General features: G+C 41.3%; 1 protein-coding gene across 1 annotated transcript in view; it reads left to right on the top strand.

Annotated features, from left to right (window-relative positions):
- The window catches only part of ATP6V0A2 (ATPase H+ transporting V0 subunit a2), an 834,711-nt gene that overhangs the window by 480,053 nt on the left and 332,109 nt on the right, over positions 1 to 22,549 (top strand). The window contains exon 13 of the mRNA XM_044068544.1: positions 14,040 to 14,130. Coding sequence (XP_043924479.1) covers positions 14,040 to 14,130 — 91 coding nt within the window. The remainder of the gene's footprint in view (positions 1 to 14,039; positions 14,131 to 22,549) is intronic.

The following is a 22,549-nucleotide window of genomic DNA, read 5'->3' as shown; positions in this document are numbered from 1 at the left end:
AGAGTTGGCTTTGCCACTGCAGTTCTGCAGGGCCTACTAGCTTCTCCAAACCCTGTTTAACTCCACCACCCATCCTTAGCTTTGGGATTCAACCCAAGTGTGATGACTGCAGCAGTGCAACACGATGAACATAGTACAGTTTTGTACCTACCATAGACTCTTCAGCATCAAAATCTTCATAAGGGGGAAAAGAGTACTCCTGTTCCTCTGAGGTATCTGAAGAAATGGAAACCTAGTCAGAGGAAGCATAATCTTCCTCTTGTCTTGGCCTTTTATCAGGAGGGAGATGGGAACCCCTAATTAGGGTAATTAAATCTTCAGCCATCTTAACCATCTGTTTCTTAGGCATTCACCATGTTCCATGGTATATCCAATGCTGTGGAATTTTTTTTTGTACCCTTCTCATGACTGATGCCTTTCAACAATGAGATCCCTTTGATGCTTTGAAAGCTGTCTGTGAAACCATGGCATTTGCTGTAGCAGGGAACTGAGTAAATGTCAGGAAAATCCTACTAGGACAGCTTAACATTATTTTGGGTTAATCGGAGTCTCTCTAATTGATGGCAGGTATGTACATAAGAAGACTGAATGCTATATTTAAATAAAAAAATGCTTCAACAAAGTATTAGTTTAAAGGTGTGCACACTTATGCAACCAGCTTTTTGAACGTTTTTTATTTTTTATATTTTCCCCTAACAGATTTTTTTCAATTGAATTGTACAGGTTATAGGTCATATTAAACATGGGAAACATTTTGAAATGATTTATTGTGGTCTCATTTTTTATATCACAAAAAACTGGCACTAATAGGGGTGTGTACACTTTTTTTTATATCCTCTGTATCTCTAAACAAACCAGCCACAATTAAAAGGTTTAAATATATTTAATAAATAATAAAAAAAACAAGACAATAATCAGTAACTCAGCACAGTGACTACAGAGTTCAAAATCACAGGAAGTATTTTAAAACAACATTGCAGGACAATCTCACATAAGTACAGAAAACATCTGAACTAATCTTTACTATATTCCTATCTATCTCTAAAAGAAATACTGTATCTAAATCTTACAGAGCAAGGCAAATACAGATGAAAAGTGCTGAAAATAGATGTTTTCAGGTCCAAAGACAAATACAAAATGTACAGATTCTGAGTGATAGTTCTTAAATTAATAATAACACATTACTGTTGGGTCAACTGGATGACATCGCTATTTGTCACTTTTCTTCAGTTCCCAGGCTAACGGATATCAACAGAATTTAACATTTCTCTGTGAAAAATACTTTTCTCAGAAGTTTGCTTAGAACTGGAAGTCATAAAACCGTTAAACACTTTTACATTTGAAATCTGTAATTATTTCTTTTTTCCGGACAATAGAAAGAAACCTCTAGCTGTAAACATCCCGTCTCCTAGCTGCCTTGAAACTGAGATAAACACAGTCATAAAACTGTTTGCTTTTCTTGAGGGTTTGCAATTTAACTCTGTATGTTCGAACTCTACTATCAAAACATACATTTGCATAAGCATATAGTTTATATAATTTTCTGTTCTTTTCCAGTAGGGTACACTGTGGTTACATTCTTGAAGCTCAGTACATAACATACAGTTCAACACATACTTCTGCACGAGTAGTTTAATATCCACATAACATATCGTTTACTTACATTTGTAAGACAAGCATATGAACTATTAATATTTCACAAATCACATAGAATTATTTACAAAATTCCAGATAGATGAGCTGGAGCCTCACAGCAATCGACTTGGTAACTGTAGCATAGCTTTGGCAGCATGTGTCATTATTGAGAAATGCTATTTTCATCCTAAAGGAGAATACTAGAACAGCAACTCGTGTGATGGAAGTGGGTTCTGCGAAGAATTGTTGCATAAAGATTGAATCTGTCTGATATCTAGAATTAAAAATAAGGTGGTAAGTGTTAGATGAGAGGTCCTAGAAAAATGGACATCTGTAGCGGTTTCTTTAAATTTAAGTTCCTCTGAGAGAGGAAAGCTGCACAGAAAAAGGATTTTGTATGTTAGCAGCAAGGCTGGTAATTTGACTCTGTTGTTGGTGAGGAGCCAGTTTGCTTTTATCAGGGAACTTGCAGTGGTGTCCTTGTTTTTTGTAAGTGATTGAGAGGCTGTTGTCTAGGAAAAAAGTTTAGCAGTTTTTGCAGGTTGTTAGTGATGAGGTGACAAATGAAATGGCATACTTGTTTGTTTGACAGATGGCCACATCATTCAGCATAAAAAGCAATTGAGTAATACTTCAGTAAAATGGTTATTTTTCTGTTCCTTAACTGTGTGGTTAATAAAGGCAGTAGTGTGGTGGCAGTGCTATGTGACCCTGCCAGAAGCTATATTGCTTGCTTGAAAGTAGGTTGCCTTAAATCCAAGTAACTGTTCAACTTTGCTAAAGCTGCCGTTTTGAGGAATTTGAGTAAGTGGGGAAAGTAATGTAATAGAGAGGAGTGATTCCAGTTTTTATTATCTGCAAAAAAAAGTCATGGATGAACTTCAGAGTTTGGCTACTAAATACAGAATTGATAATTCAAAGAGATACACAGCACAGAACTGTAGTTGTCAGTGGCAAGTTTGTGTGCTGCTAGGGGCACTAATAAAAGTAATGCAGGACCTGTGGTTGGATAATAACTGAAATAGTGGTTTGTTTGTTGGATAGTTACTTTTTAAAACCTGAACTTGGGGTGTTGGAATGTTACAAAATACGTAAAACTCCAGTGGTAGAGAGCAAAGAGCTACATGGAGACAGATTGTCAAAACTTGCAAATGGATCGGTAACCAAGTTTACCTTTTCAAGTTTGATACCTGTCATACCATGTGAGGCCTTCATGAGGTATAAAAATGTACAGTTTTGCAAACTTCACATGCTCTTATCACGCAAACTGTATACCATCTTTTAAATATCCAATTTTAAAGATACACAAATTAATTTTAATAACATCTCTTTAGTTGGCAGGTGTGTACCCAAGAAGACCGAAATGCTGTAATTAAATCAAAAGGTGCTTCAACGAAGTATTAGTTTAAGGGTGTGCACACTTATGCAACCAGCTTACTGTACATTTTTTATTTTTTATATTTATTACCCTAACAGATTTTGTTTTTCAATTGAATTGTACAGGTTATAGGTCACATTAAAGGTGGGAGAAGTTTTGAAATGATTTATTGTGGTCTCATTTTTTGTATAAAAAAAAATGGCATTTTAACAAGGGTGGGTACACTTTTTATGTCCACTGTACATATAGTGATAATGAGAACATTTTACTTAGGATGCCGAAGAGACTGAACAACTTCTAAACATTAATGATATATTGTGGAATTTATACAGTTCTACCAGCACTTTACACAGTCGATAAGCAACCATTCTTTTACAGCTTTTTCTTGCCGAACCACAATTCATATACTTAAACTACATCTAACGGGATTGATGCTTTACAGGTAGATGTCACATATAGTCACTAATTTCACAGTTACTAGTCATTTTCCTGATCATCTCAGCCTTGCACAACTGATCTCTGGCTCAATTCTAGTGAACTCTCAATTATTCTTATCTGCTGGGCTTTTTTTTCTGTCGCCAATTCGATTTCCTTTGGAACAGTGGAAAAAGGTTTCACTGGTGAAGTCTCTCTATGGGATTTACAGGAGATTGACAAGCAGAGTCCCATTCAACTTGCTTGTTCATTCTTTGTTGGCTAAACATTATTTCCTCCTTAGCCTGTACTTCATCCAAAAATGCCTTTGACCTTGCAGGACAAAATATTTTGAAGACAGCTGTAGCAGCTTCAGTGTCACACCTGCCGTTCGACACCCCCTTATTGCTGGGATAATTTGTTCTTCTCCTCTTCCTGTTGTACTGCAAGTAATCATTTTCTGTAAGCACTCTGGTGCCCCCAGTTTTAATACTATTCCATTTTTCCACAGTTTTTTTTTTTTTAAGAGCAATTTATGTTTGGTGCTGTGATTGTATCTTTACTAATATAGGTCTTGGTTGCTGCCTCATGACCAGACTTGGAACATGCACATACACATGATGATCCTTCTCAATTAAAAAAAAAAATCCTGCTGTAGAATATTACTCCAGTTTATTTGTAGTTTAATTACATTAATTAATTGTCTTTTTCGTCCATTATCTCTGGTATAGCAGAAAATATAATTTTTCTCTGTGTGCTGTGTCTTCCAACTCTTACTTTTTTTAAAGTTTCTTTTTGAGCAGCCTCCTGTTTCTTTCTTGCATTTCAGTGTTTGATTTCTGTAGTTTTATCAGATTTCCTAAATAGATAATTAAAGCTTCTGTTTTGACAGCCTTTTGTTATTTGACTTTATAATATTTTTATATTTTCTTATTTTAAACACCTTTGAGTGTATTTGATTTATTTTTATAATTTCCTGTCTCTTGTACTTAAGCAAAAAGCAGAGTTTCAGCTTAACAACTGTAAGATCCACTCCAAAGTTTTTTCTTCTGTTTTTCTGGTGGATTTTCTTTTACTTTCTGTACAGTTCTACTTTGTTGGCATACCAGCAGAGTAATTACCAGCTGATAACTGAATTTTATCCAAACTGATAACTTTTGTTTCAATTTTTCAAAATGAAAGCTCTGTAATCAGTCTGCTTTTCAGTGTGGAGTCATTGTGGAATTTTCTGCATTTAATTTGAGCCCATCTTCAGTATACCAGGTATTAAGTAGGTTAACTTGTTTCTGAAGGGTACATGTATCGAGGGGGGTCTCGACAAGAACATCAAGTTTGCAGCCATCTGCAGACCTTTGGTAACCATGGGTCCTGGTTCTCATTTTAAACATCGGAGAATAAAAGGCCAAAAAAAGAGAGTCCCAGTATAGACTAGGGGGAAGGGGGGGTTGTGCTGGTTGCCTTCACACTTCCAGATGAGGCACTTGCTGCACAAACTACGTGGGTTCTCTTAAACCGGTTTGGTTATCTATCTTAACACAGACTCACATTTATAGCATTTAGCTTACCCAAATGCCTTGCATATATAAGGTATGGTGTCAGAAGTTTCCACCCCCAAAAGGGTACATTGTATGAGCAGCACGACCACCATTAACAGCATATGTAACCCTCTCAAAGAAGTTAACTAGATTTAATTGTTGCAGAAGGGAATTCTTACAGTACAAGTAGAGGAGCAACTGTGCTAAAGATAAGGGAGTTCTTGGACAATATGCATGAGTATAGAAAGCTTGCTGTTAAGCAACTGGTTTTGATACCAGAGTATACAAAGAGTTGTAGTTAAACCTAGGAAGCCTATGACAAGAAGAGTATCTTATAGTAGTAGTAGAGATAGTTTGGGAATTTTATGCACATTTGTATAAAGTAGAGGAATTTGAAATCAAGAAATGACAGAAATGGAAATATTTATGGGAAACTTAATTATGCCAATGTTAGTAGAAGATGAGTAGCTAAGACAAGAACAGATGTAAGTAATCATTAAGAAAGTCAGCAGGAACAGACAGTATTCCTGTGGAAATTTGATATTTTGGAGAGGAGAAAGTGATAAAGATCTGGAAGGCTTTAACATTACTGTAAGGGGGGGTGGGAAAGTGCCATCATCTTGGAAGAAAACTGTGGTGGCTGTATTACCCAAAGAGGAAAGACCCTTCGGATCCAGCTTCATATACTGTTTAGATTTTAAGACTTGTTTAATAAATAGTCTATTTTTGCTAAGAGAATGGTCAAGATAGTACCAACATTGATCTGGATCAGTGTGATTTTGTGGAGGGGAGGCAAGGATTTGACGGCCTTAACAGAGTAATGAACATTGAAATACAATGATGATGAAATGGTGAAGGAGTTGGCAAGATAGAAATGAAGATTTTGGAAGCAAGTCCTTAAGGAGACTATAACAGCTATAGTGAGTAGTATATTCCTAACATAGCAGAAAGTGTTCTAAGAACTGAGCCAGCAAAGGAAAGGAGGTTTTATGAATATATGGATGTCTCCAATTAAGGGCATGCAAAATAGACGAGAGGAGGCAGGGATTTAAAATAAGCAAAGAACCAAGATATTGGGAGCAGGTAATTCATGAGAAAAAAATAATATTATGGGATGCAGCTAATCCAGGATTTTAGATTGCATGTTGGAGATAATCAGTCCCAGATAGGAAAGGCAGCATACAGGCATATTAGAAAAGAATAGGTATGTGTTAAAGAACATCTCTGGTAGAGTTTGTAGTTTAGTATTGACTAGTAGATGCATTTAAAGTAGAATTACAAGAGTGTATAAAATCATAACTATACAACTCAGAAGATGTTGGAAAAGATTGGGAAGCGAGAGTAAAGAAGCAATTTATAAAGGAAAACCGGAAGAAATTTGTATGGCTATTAAGTATGCAACAACTCCCAGGAGGATTTGGATTTTTGAATGGAAGCTTTTGCATAGGCATGTATACCCCAAGTAGACTTCAAAAGAATTTTCTTTTCATAAGTAAACGGCAAAATGTGAGAGTGTTCAATCTCGCCGTTTGTTCTTACAATGGGTGTTGGAGCCGATCCTCGACTCTGAGTTGGCCGCTTAGCAAAGCTCTGCATCTAGGAGAAGCTAGAGACCAACCTACCTCCCACAATTCCCTCTGCCTCTACCTCAGATCTAGTTTGCCGCTGCAACCAATCGCATCGAGTTTGAGAGCTCTGACCAACTTTTGGGAAGATAAGCTAATTTCTTGTTATATTTTCTTGTGAAATCTTCGGATTTTTTTTGGGAACTTAACTTTAGTGTGAGTGTGTGTGTCTGGATCATCCTTGTTGGCTACACTAATATATATAATTTATATATATATATATATATATATATATATATATATATATAGTTTAGTTTCCTTAGGGCCTACCCCTCCTAGTTACTAGATTTAGGATTGATACTTGCAATTATTATTGCTGTGTTTGTGGACTTGTATCTAACTTTCTTGACAAAAGTGTTATTTGCTACTTGTACAGTTTTTCTCTACAGGATATGTCTGAAAAAGCCAAGTCTGGATTCAAGAGGTGTCAGTGTGGGCAAAAGATGTCTATCACAGACAACCATAGCTCCTGTGTCTACTGTCTTGGCCCTCTCCATCTACAAGCTATCTGTCATTCTTTTAGTGGAAGGGTCATGACAGATAGACGCAGGAAGCTTATAGATAGGGGTCTTTTGAAGCCTGCCTTCCAAGAGGCGCTTGACAAGTCGGACCAGGCTTCTAAGTCCTCGAAGTGGTCGAAGACATCGGAGCCCATGTTATCAGCTCCGAGTTCTTCGCTTAAAGTTCGTTCACCGGTTCCACAGGCTTCGGGGCCGAGTGTCGAGCTTCTTACTGTGACCGAGCCTCGAGTCTTGGAACCGGTGTCAGAGCTTCCACCTCCTGCTTTATTGAGGTCGGTACTGTCCTCTGTTCCTTCGACCCATTCTTCCAGGCCCCTCTCCGACACCGACGTAGATCATGTGGTGCAGAAGTTAATGGAGAACACGGCCCTGTCCAAGCTCATTTCAGTCTCCTCCTAATTGGTGTCGAGACTCGAAGGCCTTCCCTTATCTCCATCTGGTCCTCCTCCGAGGCTTACACAGCTTTCGGAGCTGGGAGACGTTGATCTGATGATAGTGGAACCCTTGGTGCCGGAACCGTCCCTTCCTCTGTCGGCACCGTTGACCTCCGCTCCGTCGGAACCGTTAGCGGACTCATGGAACCGACTATCTCTCCTTGGCTCCGGGACCGAGAGTCTAACCGATCTTTCAGTGCCGACTCTCCCCCTCGGTGCCTCGGCACGGATCACTTCGGCTCTGTCCTCAGGGTCGATGCCCTTGGCCTCCGCGTCGGAGACACTTCCGCGTTCTTCGGAACCGGAGGACTCCTCGACTCGGGGTCCGGGGGCCTTTGACCTCATGAGGAAGGTATTGTCTTCTCAGACAACCACGTCAACGGAAGCAACTTCTCTCTCCCATAAAGGTCCGTTGTCTACTTCTGCACCCACGACTACCCATAAGCGTAGAGCACCAGTGTCTCAGCCACTCCCAGAAGGGAGCCCCTTTTTCCTCTGAGGCCTCATCGGAAGCCCTTCCCGATGACGTTCCGAGGAAAAAGTTGTGCAAGAGGAGGCACTTAGATTCTCCACAAGAATCTTTAACATCGGATACTGACTTAGATGAGTCAGAAGGGTCCCCAAAATCGCCCTCAGAGGATGTCTCCTTTGCTGACATCCTGGAGATCCTGAAGCAGAGAGGTGATTGGCAGGCCCTACCCCCTTCTGAGGATTAGTCGGTTCTGCTGGAGGCATTTGGTGCTCACCCTTCCTCCTCCTGGGTCACTCTGCCCTTCGAGTTAATGGAGTTAATTGCTCGAAGGGCGTGGGAGGCACCTGACACAGTGGAGCCAGTTCCCAGGAAACCTAACAAATACATAACTGCCCCTCAGGACAAGCCATACCTTACTAAGGGAATTCCAGTGGACGCTATGGTGGTGGCCGCAGCCACTAAAAAGGAGATGTCCGAATCTTCCTAGTCTGTCCATCCCCCTAACAGAGACTCTAGGACCGTGGACAGATATGGGAAGCGCATTTTCAGTTCAGCGACTTTTTCCATGCGATCGCTGAACTACCTGACACACTTCACACGATTACAGAGGGATCTAGTTAAGGAGTTGGGAGATACCCTCCAGGGTAATACAGATGCTGCTGTCTCGGACAAAGTTACAGCACAGCTCAACACCCTTACATCCATAGTGAACTCGTCCATGAGGCTCATCTCGTATGCGGCTGAAGGGTCGAGTAGGGCTGCAGCTTCAGCGATTGCTCTTCGTAGACAATCCTGGATGTGGCTGTGCTCCTTTGCGGAAGCCTTCAAGTCTTCCTTTACTAACGCCCCCTTTGATGGTGCTCCTTTGCGGAAGCCTTCAAGTCTTCCTTTACTAATGCCCCCTTTGATGGTGCCACCCTTTTTGGCCCCAAAGTAAAGGAGACCCTAACCCGGTGTGAGCAGGAAGGAAAGACTCTGTCTGCTGTCGGAGTCCGTTTTTCCACCCCATCCAGACCGTACCCCAAAGGGCAACGAGGTGGAAAGATGTGGTTTCGTAAACCCCAGGGTTCTTTCCCAGGCACACAGGGTGATGCCCCCCCCAGAGGCAGAGGAGGGGGCAGAAATGGAAGACGCCGCTCTGGCGGCAGAGGGGGTCCGCAGAACCAAGGTGACAGGGATACTATCCCTGGGAAGCCTTTCCAGCACTCCTGAGAGGAGGCCCAACTGTCCTGCTCTGGAGGCAGTCGGGGGTCGCTTAGCTTTATACCCTCAGGCCTGGCCAAAGCCTTACTTCAGACAATTGGGTAAAAAGCATTATCACCAGAGGTTACAAAATCCCCTTTGTATTTCCCCCATTACCACAAAGACGGTTTCCAGATGTACCACGCCATCTGCGAAAACCAGCAGCGATAGAAATCGCAAAGCTGCTAGAAAAGAGTCATCCAACCAGTCCCGGCGGACCAAAGAGGATCCGGAACTTACTCGAGGTTCTTTTTAGTTCCAAAAAAGACAGGGGACTGGAGGCCAATTCTGGACCTAAGCAATCTCAATACATTTGTGAAGAAAGAAAAGTTCCGGATGGTCACGCTTCAATCGATCCTTCCGTTTTTACAGAAGGACGACTGGATGTGCTCAATAGATCTCAGGGACGCCTACTACCACATCAAGATGGCCAGAGTGTCCAGAGATTACCTGCGCTTCCGGCTGGGAGCCAGTCACTTTCAGTTTCGGGCCCTGCCCTTTGGTCTAACCTCAGCCCCCAGGGTTTTCACCAAATGCATGGCAGTGGTAGCGTCTCACTTGAGACGCCTAGGATTCCGGGTGTTTCCATATCTAGACGACTGGCTCCTTACCGCCACCACCGAGCGTCAGCTGATGCAGGCCAGGGATTACACAATCAGCCTTTGTGCTCTGTTAGGGATTTCGATAAATTTCGAAAAATCTATGTTACAGCCCTCACAGCATATTTCATTTATAGGCGCAGATCTAGATACCCGTTCTTTGCTAGTAAAACTACCCTCCGCAAGAATAGCTTCCCTACAACAACACGTATCTCTCCTACTATTATCCAAGAAGTCCCCAGCCAAACTAGTCCTGAAAGTCTTAGGGCTCATGTCAGCTTCCCTCATTGCAGTTCCCACGGGGAGGCTACACATGAGAATTCTCCAATGGCTGCTGTTCACACAGTGGTCGTTCCAGCAGTTACCGCTGACGCACGAGATTCACATAACCGATTCCTACAAAGCACACCTGTCTTGGTGGTTACAGGATCACAACCTCATCAGCGGCCGACAGTTTGTGTTACCCAACCCAATGGCCACGGTGACCACGGACGCTTCTCTGATAGGGTGGGGGGGCATCTTTCAGGGAAAGACCGTCCAAGGCGAATGGTCCAGCTTAGAGTACAACCTGCACATAAATGTTCTAGAGATGAGGGCAGTGTTTCTAGCATTGCAACACTTCTCCCCCCTTCTACCTCTAGGGACTATTGCAGTACAGACGGACAACATGTCCGTAGTCTGGTACATAAACAAACAGGGAGGAACCAGGTCTTACCAGTTGTGCAGAGAGGCCATGAGAATTTGGCAATGGGCAGAGTCCACGGGTCGCTTTCTAATGGCAACACACATCCCGGGGTTATCCAACGTCATAGCGGACAGATTGAGCAGAGCCATCCTGTTACCGCACGAGTGGTCCCTCAATCAGAAAGTGGCGGAAAGGATTTTCCGCAAATGGGGCCAGCCTTGCTGCGATCTGTTTGCGTCTCCAATGAACACCAAATGCAGAAGCTACTTCCCCCTCCAGGGGATGTCCCCAGGGACGCTCTGATTCACGATTGGCCCCCGGGTCTCCTGTACGCTTTCCCTCCTATACCACTGATCCCGGAATTTCTTCAGAAAGCCACGAACCAGGAGAGGACTATAATTCTCATTGCCCCATTCTGGCCTCGACAGATTTGGTTCCCCTTCAAGCCCACCAAATGCAGGAGCCCTGGATTCTGGACCCAGTGCCAGATCTGCTGACTCATTCGTCAGGAGCTCCTCACCCGTCGCTCCTATCCCTCAAGTTAGCAGCCTGGCTGCTCCGCTTCCCTACTTAGCCAGGTCTGATCTTCTCTCTCCGGCGGTTCAGAACTTTCTGGTCGCCTCCCATAAGGCTTCCACTACTAAAATCTATACCAGTAAGTGGAAACGTTTCGTCCACTGGGCAACTACACAGCATTTTTATCCTTTAGTAGCCCCCCTAAACAAGATTTTGGAATTCCTGTCCATTCTGTTTCACCAAGGAGCCTCTACTGCCACTTTAAAAGTTCAGTTGGCCGCTATTTCCAACTTTCACATAGGAGAAAACGGAGCTCCCATTATGGCTCATAGGCTTTGTAAAGCCTTCATGAAAGGGTCCTTTCATCTCAGACCAACAGTTAGGTTACCTACAGCTCCTTGGAATCTAAATTTACTCTTATCCCAGTTAATTTTACCACCCTTTGAACCAGCTTCTTCCTGTTCCTTAAAGTTCTTGTCTTGGAAGACTCTTTTCCTAGTAGCTATCACTTCAGCCAGACGAGTATCAGAACTTCAGGCACTTTCCATCAAGCAGCCATATTTAATTTTTCACCCTGACAGGGTATCATTACGCACCAACCCTTCCTTTCTCCCTAAGGTTTGTTCGGTTGCCAACATTAATCAGTCCATTGAGCTTCCTACATTTTTCAAGAACCACTCCAACAAGCTGGAATATATGTTACACAAATTGGATGTTCATAGACAACTCAGATTCTACCTGGATAGAACTAAGGACCATAGGAAAGCGGACCAACTCTTTATAGCTTTTGCGGACAACAAAAAGGGCATGGCAGTGACGAAGTGCACACTTTCCAAATGGCTAACTGATTGTATAACCTTTGTGTATTCTGCTTCAAACCAGATTTTGCCCACCAAACCAAAGGGACATTCTACTAGGTCAGTTTCCACATCTCTGGCTCATGCGGCTCATCTGCCATTGGACACTATTTGTGCAGCCGCCACTTGGTCTAAACCGCATACATTCATCACTCATTATAAAATTGATAGGACTTCCAGGGATAGAGCATCTTTTGGTTCCACTGTGCTCAGGAACGTTCTTCCGTGAGTCACTCAGGGTAACGGAGCTAGGGACGCTACCCATTGTAAGAACAAATGGCGAGATTGAACACTCTCACATAAAGAAGTTATGTCCTTACCATAACGTTCCATGTGGAGTGTTCATCTCGCCTTTGTTCTTACAACCCCACCCTCCCACCCTCAGGTCTGGAAGAACGTAAGGATTTAGAAGTCTGGTCTGTTTGTCTCCCACTAGTGATCTCTCTGTTGTTCCTACTGGCTTGAGCTAGTTACTGCTCCTTATGTATACTTCTGTATCCCTTTTTATGCTCGATTACCTTTGTTATTGCTGGATCTGGTCTTGTTTTGCAAACTAGATCTGAGGTAGAGGCAGAGGGAATTGTGGGAGGTAGGTTGGTCTCGAGCTTCTCCTAGATGCAGAGCTTTGCTAAGCGGCCGACTCGGAGCCGAGGATCGGCTCCAACACCCATTGTAAGAACAAAGGCGAGATGAACACTCCACATGGAACGTTATGGTAAGGACATAACTTCTTTTTATGGCGACACGAGGAGTAAAAAAGTAGTCAGAATCATTCTTTTTGGGAATGCAAGCAAGTTGGCAGATTTTAGAAATTATATGCAGAGTACAGACTGCTTGCACAGAAAGGCTGAGAGAACAAATGGTAGCAACCAATGAAATTATTCTTTTAAGCTGTGACTTGGTATCTGAATTGCCAAAACGTAGTAAGGTCATACTGAGTTTGCCTGTTAGTGTGCTTATTCCCTTTTAGGTCAAGTGTTTCTGTGAACTACTTTGTTTGGAGAAAATTCCTATAAATTCTGATGTTTTCACCATTCATTTCATTTTTAGAAACATTTGAACTTAAAGCGGCAGTGCTTAAGACAAGCAGTTTAGTGAGTTTATTAATTTTAGAATAGTGCAGTGCATTCTGGTTGCAGTGTTTTTGAATGCATTCTAGTTGCAGTGCTTTTGAATTGATTTTATTTATTTGCAGTTTGTTAACTGGGAAAGTCCATTGGGCCAGTATGAGCCCTTTTTTAATGGTGACCCGGGGAGAAAAGTTCCATGTACATACATACAGAAACAATACAAGTAACAATCACGTCAAAATTAATACAGGCGATACAGAAATAAGTCAACAGAAGTTATTACAGTTTCACTATACTGTTTACGAAACACAATCAAAGTGAATACAGGGTATTACAGAAGTAAGTCAGCAGAAGTTATTACAAACTCATACAAAAATAGAACTGTATAGTATGCCAAAGTTGTAGGTTTATGGTGCATTAAACATCAAGATTTCTTCACCATTCTGATCAAAAGGCACAAATCAGGTTGCCGTCAGGATTATTTATGCATGTAATTCCATAACACATAATTTACAATAAAGTAATATTTCCTTTAACACCAGATTGGGTATCACCCTGTTTGCTGTAAACACATGATCATTAGGAAGTTGTATTACTGTTCCATTGTATATTGCAGTTCATTTTATGTATGAAGATATTACCTTTGCAAGGTATATCACTTATTTATATATTAGTACTGATCTTAATACCTTCTTTTCACAGGATACCAGCCTCATGCTAGCTATTGTAACTATATGTAATATGCTGCTTCCTAGCTCCAAAAATAATAATTTGTCTTTTGCAGCATTTCACCCTCGTGCTGCAGGTTTATATAACTGTAGCTTCTGAACTCAGTCCCATACTTAAGATAAGCAGGCTTTGCTTAAAATGGGTTGAAATACGGACCTTTTTTATGTGAGAAGCACAGAGTACTTGAGTAGTGCTATATCAATTCCAGATTCAACCGTAATTAATCATTATAAAATTTGATCTGTTTCGTTGTCTAGCTGAAAATTGTTTTAAAGAATTTTAAAGATATGAATGTTAATTTTTCTAAACAGTTTGCATTTTTTTAAGGAAAGGTGATATTACTGGTCATCACTACCTCTCTTTGGATCCAGTTGCTAATGGTGTCTTCTTGGGGCCTTATCCTTTTGGCATAGACCCGGTAAGTGATATAAAAACTGTAACCTTCCTGAATTTGTATTTTGTTTACAGTTTATTTTGGTTTAAAATTGCTATATGGTTGCACGAAGTTGTGAATGTCTGGACCCTTGATTGAGACATGAATGTTTTACGTATCTGTTATTTTTATGTATTACTGAAGTTTATTTGCTCCTATATTGTCAGTGCTGTGAAACCAGTAGCTGAGGTGAACAGACTATAACTGATGCTGTCTTATAGGCTCATATGTAAGTAAGTACTAGGCTAGCTGCCCTTGTAGGCCATTTTAAGGCTAGCCAATTTTCCTATATGTGCTCAAAATAACTTACCCGTTTTAGTTATAAATTGGCCTTACACATCCCATAGTCTACACTTGTATATTAATCATAATGTGAATAACTAGCTCATACCATACGTAATTTGAGGGGACCCATATTTGGGATAAAGTATTTTTCCATTAGTGGTACATGGGACAGCCCTGGGGTTAACATTCTGATTTCCATCCCTAGATCTAAGCTGTGTTTGAAAATGGACAGAATTGAACTTTGTTTTATTTGGATGGGGGAGTCTGTTCCATAGCAGCGGTATCCTCTGCGAAATAAACTTGTCCTTCCAAACCATTCTTTTGATGTTTCAGAAGAGGTTTATATCCCTAGTTATTTGAGATGAACCTTCCTGCAGGATGACATCTGATGAGTCAGTGACTGCTCTTAGCATGCAGCCATTTGTAAACTTAGAGCCATTTTGTATTGGCTTTTACTTCAGAAGAGTAGATGCCATTCAAGAGCTGTCCCAGCACAGACCCCTGGGGGACTCTACTGGTGACTGGCCTCTTGATGGAGGTTAACTTCCTATGTTTGGATTATCTGCTTTCTTATCTGAGAGCCATTTGGCAATCCAGTGGATAACTTAGAGATGTATTCCTATTTTATTTAGTTTATCTACTATGCCTGAGTGGAGAATTGTCAAAACATCTGGCCAGGTCGAGGTATGCAGTGTGTACTATTTTGCCTTCCTCCATTGCTTTGGTGACATTTTCAAAAATTCCACCAGATTGTGTAAGCTTGACCTGCCCTTGACAAATCCAAACTGAGATGGGTCTAGCATTTAGCAGTTCCTTGTGTCCTGATTTATTAATTCCATAAGTCTTTCCATGGCTTTGCATATGAGGCTGGTCAGACTTATGACTCTGTAATTGCTTGGGTCTCTGGAAGGTCTTTCCTGACTGTCTAGCTGTTTTCCATTCACTTGGTACAAAACCTGTATGGAAGCAGAGATTGAACAGTGTTAGGTGTGTGGCTAAATTGTGCTTCATGATATTTAAACTACATCCAGATATATTGTCAGGACCCTTTGATGCAATATTTATAGCTTTTGATAGCACTTTTAAGACTTGTTCTTGCGTGATAGCTAGAGATGAGCCAGTTACAGGTATGTCTTCAACAAACTGAAGGGAGAGAGTGGTAAAGTTAGAGCAGAAATATTGGCGAATAAGTTGGTTATATCTTCAGTATCGACATCAGCTCAGCACATTGATGCATTGTGCTTTTGAGATTAAGAACATAACTAAAAAAATGCCTTGTGATTGTCTTTGTCTTTGGTAGCTATTTTAGCTATAAACTTGGCTTTCATAGATTTTATTAAGCTCCTGAGTTTGTGTATTACAGTGACAACAGCTGTTGCGTACTGGGAATTACTTTTCTTACTTTTGGTCAGAATTCTTTTCCTTTTATTATAAAGCTTGTTGGTTATAAAATTATTGATAGTATTGCAAGTCATCTCAAGTATGACCTGATGTCATATTCTGTTAATATTTATACATTTTCTTTTGTTAAACAGTTAAATTAATTGATCCACTATACTCCTTTTTTGTGCCAGCAAGTGAAAAATACTGATAATGAAAGTAAATTGCATGTTGCAAAGTAATGTTAGACTGTAATAACTATTAATTGCCACATTTAAGCATCTGTTAACAGTTTTCTTGGCTGTTTAGATAAAGGTGTACACCTTTATAAATCTGTGCATTGTGGCAGCTATCCTGGGGTTGCTACCATCGAGATACAGGTCAACATTATTGGATCAATTGAGTGTACACCTGAATTCAGCCTTTCTTTCTAGGAAGCAGTTATTTAAGAACAAAATAATGTTTGTGTTGTCATAGCCTAGTTAGTATGGCAAATATGGATGAGTATGGATGTGGATGTATCAGTGTTATAGGTGACCCACAGAGAGCAAAGTTGTATGTAATATACAGAGTCTGTACATATTAATAGACTGACCTTCACCAATTTATAGTTGATCAGGTGGCACCTGACCAGTTTTACATTTCTAGAAAATATTTACATTTTTTTTTTGCTTCCCTAAGTGTGCTAATCTTTTAACTAGTCATCAGTTTGATTAATTAGCTGGGGATTTGCCAGGGATATGAGAGTCAGGGCTTTATAATAAAACTGCTTAAAATGTAGAAGTAAGTAAATATATGCATATTCCATTTGTTTGTCAGTCATGGAAGTAATCTCAAGTTTCTGGTTTACTGTTCTTTATTTTTGTCACAGTATAAATACTGTATGAATTACCACATTTTCATTTTTACAGACTTTGTAGTCCCCATGCATGGCACGTGTTTTGGCACTGATTGCAAGTACAACCATTCTAGAAGTATATGTTTATACAGTAGTGATAAGCTAGGATCCTGTACATACACACCTTATGCCAACTTATGTAAATCCAAATATCACTGTCAACTATTCTTTCCCATTTTAGTGTCCAGTTTGATTTAACATTGCTCCTTAAAAAAACAAAAATGGTTAAAAACTGCAATATAATTTGAGATCAGGAATGAAATGATGACCATGTTTTATTTTAGTTATATTACAAATCTTGACAACTGCACTAGCGACTTATCACCTTGTATTGCAGTTTGCTTTATTAAATTGCTAAACATCCTAGTTTGTTCCATGTCAGTGTCCTCTTCAAGCTCAGTTTTCATTCCAGAGTCTCATGCCGCCTTTTTTTTTTTTTTTTTTTTTATTACGGAGTTCTATTTCTGGTTTCTTATACTTCTCATTTCTGTATTTTTAACCTCTATAATTACCCTTTTCACATCTTTTACTGATGATTTGCATTTGTGTTTTTCCATTTTGTAAATATAGTTTTCTTAGTCACTGTTAGCCCTTATGTTAGTGCAATGCTTTCACATCTTTAGTACATGCTATTTTTCACCAGTTCAGCGCAAACTTAGTTATACCGAGGTCAAATTCCTTTTCCAAGTATAAGTATAATTTTCAAATCATTTTTATGTGGAAGCAACTCTATGCATTCCCAAAATGTGCTACAAAGAATGTATTTCTTGGAAGGAGAGATGTAGCTGAACACATTCCAGATAAACCAGATACATTTCTTTTGCACCAAAAGATCACTCCTATTGGAGTAAAGGCCTGGCAGTGGATTCCATTTTTGAAGTGGCAGCCACACAAAAGAAGGTGGCCAAAAAGGGCCCCTCTTTACATCTCCCTAACAGGGAGTCCAAAGCTTTGGGCAGGTTTTGGAAGCAAGTTTACATTTCCACTGTCTTTGCTTTGAAAGCATTGAATTATATGGCACATATGACAACATTTCAGAGAAATGTCACTAAAGAGCTGTCAAAAAGCCATATTTGGATGCACTTGTGTAACTTTGCAGAGCCTTTCAAAATCATCCTTTGTGAATGCCCCTTTTTGATGGTTGCACCCTTTTCATGACAAAAGTGAAAGACACAAACATTAGGAGTGAACAAAACTGGAAAACCATTTCTGCTGTAAGGGTACAGTTTTCTACACCTCATAGTTCCAAGAACTGTATTTCCAGAAGTTGCAAGGGTTCTCTCCGGATAATCCAGGTGATAGACCCCCATCCAGTGGCAGAAGGGGGAATGCTAATGGTTGACATCATCTCCATGGCAGAGGAGATCCGTAAAACCAAGGCTTCATGGGTCAGTTCTACAGAAGGTCTTATTGGCTGTACTAGAAGTTGCCCTACTGCCTTACACTGGAGGCAATTGGGGGACACTCATTTCTGCACCCTGAAGCTTGGGCATACATCACCAAAGATTTATGGTTGTGGAGAATTATAACCAGAAGCTATTCCATCCCCTTTCTTAACCTTTCTCCACCTCCGAAGAAACTTCCAAAAAAAAAAAACGGTATAGGATAAGAAAGCTGCTGGACAAGGAAGTTATCCAGGAGATCCCACCATACCAACAAGGGTCCAGAACTTGCTCAAGATTCTTTTTGGTGCCAAAAGAGACCAGAGTCCGGAGACCTCTGCCATCGCAATCAGTATGTCAAACTCCAGAAGTTCTGGATGGTCACAGTTCAGTTCATCCTCCCTCTGTTGAGGAAGAAAGACTGGAGGTGTCTGATAGACCTTCAAGATGTGTACTACCACATTGTGATGGACAGAAAAATCCATAAGGTTTCTCAGTCAGTTACTTTCATTTCAGAGCCCTGCGCTTTGGCCTCACCACAGCCCCCAGGTGTTCATTAAGTATATGATAGTTGTCGCACCTCACCTCAGACTGCAAGGATTCCAAGTGTTCTTTTACCTAGATGACTGACTCATTACTGCTCCTACAGCTTCTTGTCTCATTTGGATTTGGGATTACCTGCTCCATCTTTGCTCACATTTGGGTATGTGAGTAAATCTGGACAAGTGTCACTTTCTTCCAAGATGGACATTGGAATTCATAGGTGCCCATCTAGATGCCACAAACCCAATAGCAAAACTGCCAGAGAATAATTGTCCACCCTGCAAAATCAAGTACTAAACGTTCACTCCTGTTGGATGCCTCCAGCCAGATTGATTCTCCAGCTACTGGGATTGTTGGTGGCCTCCATCACCAATGTTCCTCTAGCCAGATGTTACATGAGTTCTACAGTGAACACTTGCAGTACAGTAGCCCACCAGGTTCCAACCCATGAGTTTCTGGATTCATTTGACAAACCTTTCCAAGATGCATACACAGTGGTAGATTCAATCTCCAATGTATCTCAAGTCCATTTGTATTTCCTCCTCCCAAAGCCACAGTGACCATGCATGCTTCCCAGCTAGGGTGGGAGGCATTGCATGGAAAAGATGGCCAAAGGCTCGTGGTCCTCTTTCTGAGGCCAGTCTTTACGTCAATGCTCTAGGGATGAGGGCATTCCTAGTGTTGCAGGCCTTCCAGGAAGTCCTACCTCTAGGGGTGATTTTGATCTAGACAGATGTATCAATCTGGTACATGAACAGACAAGGGGGGACATGTTCTTGCCCGTTATGTTGAAAAGCGATGGCAGTGGGCGATGTCTTTAGATCATTTTCTGATTATGCTGATTCCAAAATCCAATATTCTGACAAAGAGGTTGAGCAGGTCAATCCGCCTACCTCACGTGTGGTATCTGTCCAACAGTGCTGGAGTAGATTTTCCATCAGTGGGGCTGATCATGCTGCAGTCTCTCTGATTTTCATCTCGGTGCCAAGTGCAGCAGGTTTTTTTGTCTTGCCCCCCCCCCCCCCCATGGAGGGTTTTCGATAAAGTATATACTGACACATGTTTGTCTTGCTGGTCATCTTCCTGTTACTCCTCTAATCCCAAAAAAGGTATGGTTTCCATTTCTCTGGCCTCATTTGATACACCCTCTTTGGGTGCTGGATCCCAATCCTGACCTTCTCTCTCAACTTTCCAGAATATCTCACCCAGAAATACAGGCTCTCAAGTTATCCACTTGGCTTCTCCACATCCTGTGATGGATAGTCAGTTCAGGCTTTTTTTCCTGTAGTCCATATTATTACTTCCCAAAGGCCATCTACCAGAAAAATTTTCAAGAGTAAGTGGAAAATATTTTCTATTTGGGCCTCCCAAAGGAGATGCACTCCTTTCTTTTCCCCTCTCTCAACTGTCCTATACTTTGTAGTGTCTGTGTTTTCATAACGGGCCAGTTATATGATTAAGATCCAGTTATTGGCTATCTCAGATTTTCATGTTGGAGAAAATTATTTGACCTTAGCTTTTCTTGGATTATCTAAAGCTTTCCTGACTGGTGACCATTTTCCTCATGCCTCCCTTTTAACCAGCTGCCAAGGGGGCATCAAATTCTTAACTTGTAAAACACTTTTTCTGGTTGCAATAACTTCAGCTTGGAGAGTATCATTACTGCAAAATTGTCCTGCAAGCCTCCTCCTATTTTCCACAAGGCTAGGGTATCCCTGTGAACAAATACATCTTTTATCCCTAAGGTAGCTACTGAGAATCTCTCTGAACTAACGCATTAACCTGCCAGTTTTCTTTCCAAATGTTTCCACTAAAGGAGAATCTATGCTTCACTTGCTGGATGCGCATCATCCCCTCTTGTTTCAACCTCCATCTTGCCAAAGCCTTCAGAAAGACATATAAGCTGTTTGTCTCCTTTTCTAATGCTAAGATGGACCAAGGAGTTTCAAAAAGAGTCTCTCTTGGTTGCATAGAGTTCATGTCATCCAAGAAGGTAAAATGTCAGTGTGGGAGGCAGAGTCCCCATAAAGATCATCATGAAGTGTTTTTTTTTTTTTGTCTGGGTCCTTCCCATGAGCATACATCCTGTAGCATTTGTAAAGCATTTGTGCCTAAGATTCTTAGAAGGTTGCTGTCTTCCCTGGTTATCTGTCTCTAGAACCAGAGGGTTAAACTGTTAGCCCAGAATAGCATGGTGGAATCTTCTAACCCTGAGGTACTATTAAGAGACTAAAGTCTCTGCCAGATTCTTTGGCTGTCCAGCATCTACTGGACATTTCTCTAGAAGCGGGTGATTACTTTGTAGGCCCTCCAGTGTCTACGTCTGATTCCTTTGCCGCAATCCTCATGTAGGCCAACATGGATCTTTCTTTTTTCATGTCCTCTGAGGGTTTGCGGGCTTCTGCTCTGGATGTTGAGGGGGGAGCTGCAGTTTATTATCTCAGAGGGCTATCGAGGGTTTCTATAGACAGTGTTCAGGGAAGAGGTTCCGGGTACTCTTTGAACCCTCATCAAGGGTCTGACGTCTCTATCAAGAAAAAGAAAAAGACTATGCATACTTCTGTACACCCTAAGGATCCTGTTTAATGCTTTAATGGCCCTGAAGGCCTCCCCAAGGGATTTTTGTGCTTACTCCCTGTTGAGTTTAACTCCTTCCAAACAGACTAGGGAACCTGATTCTTCCAGATTAGGATTCAGTCTGATGATGCTGTCTCGTCTTACTCTTCCAGATGCTTTCACCTTTGGCTTGTGGATCTGATGAAGTCTGTTAGTCCTAAGTCTCCTTTTGAGGAATTGTCTGTTGGAGACCCTATAGCTAGAATGATGAGAAGAATCCCACTTAAAGTATTCCAAGTGTTTGATATCTGAAAAGGTACAATGAGCTGCTTCAAGTGGACACTCCTAACTTTCTGCAGTACCTCCTGTGTTGGCTGCTTTGTTGGATACCTTTTATAGCTGCTTCTAAGTCTCCTGATTCTCAGCCTACTGATCCAATGAAACCTGACAGGTTTTATAAGGTTCGGGAGAATTGTTAGTACTTTGTGTCCTTCTTCTGACCCTGCTGTGGTATTAGTCTCCTCTGACATGCCTTCTAAACTTTTGCCTTCTTCCAAGCTTCTGCATTCAGGTAAGGATAGTAGGGCAATGGAGAGGATTGGAAAGATGGCTTATACTGCTTCTACTTTGGCCTTTCAGGCCATCAGTTACCAGAGCCACATGATAAGATAGATTTTGGCCTTGATTGCACAGGCTTGTCAAGTTATTTCTGACCTTGCAGATTCTGAAACAAAATACTTGCTGTATCGATTTTGGGTTCTAACTCTCAGAAGGCTCGTCACTTGATCAAGTGTAGCTATGATGCTATTGATGCCTCTTCCAGAGCTGCTGCCTTTGCATCTGTTGTGAGGCATTATTCTTATCTTCTACAGTCATTATCTGAAGACATTAAGGCCAAGTTGCTGGATGGTCCTTTGGATAATAAAAATCTATTTGGGACTGCTGCTGTTAAGTTTGTCTCTTCAGGAAAACGGTAGAGTTTTGCAGGATCTTAAACATATTTTTGTGCCCCCTTTCCCTAAGTTCCAGAGGAACTATCCTACTATGTCTGCTTTTGTTTGTAGGCAGCCTTGTCAGGCCACTAAAGGCAGGAAGCTTTATCTGGCAAGCCTGCTTCTGTGACATCTTGCACCCCCTACCCCTTGGCCAGATTCCCTTGTCCCTTTAGCTCTCCCTCTGCCTTCCAAACTGACATCTCATCACCTCTGCTTATTGGGTTCTAGCTATCGTCTGTCAGGGTTACTTCCTGGTGTAGAAGTCTCTCCCTCCTTTTTCAGGGATTCCCCAACCTTTTCTGGAACAACTTCCTCATTTTTCAAAGGTCCTTGTTGGACCAGGGGACTATTTATCCTGTACCTCC

This window comes from Protopterus annectens, chromosome 4.part0 (genome assembly GCF_019279795.1).
Source record: "Protopterus annectens isolate FY-2018-M chromosome 4.part0, PAN1.0, whole genome shotgun sequence".
NCBI lineage: Eukaryota > Metazoa > Chordata > Ceratodontiformes > Protopteridae > Protopterus > Protopterus annectens.
The sequence above is the reverse complement of the archived record's forward strand: the minus strand, read 5'-3'. Positions and strand labels throughout refer to the sequence as shown.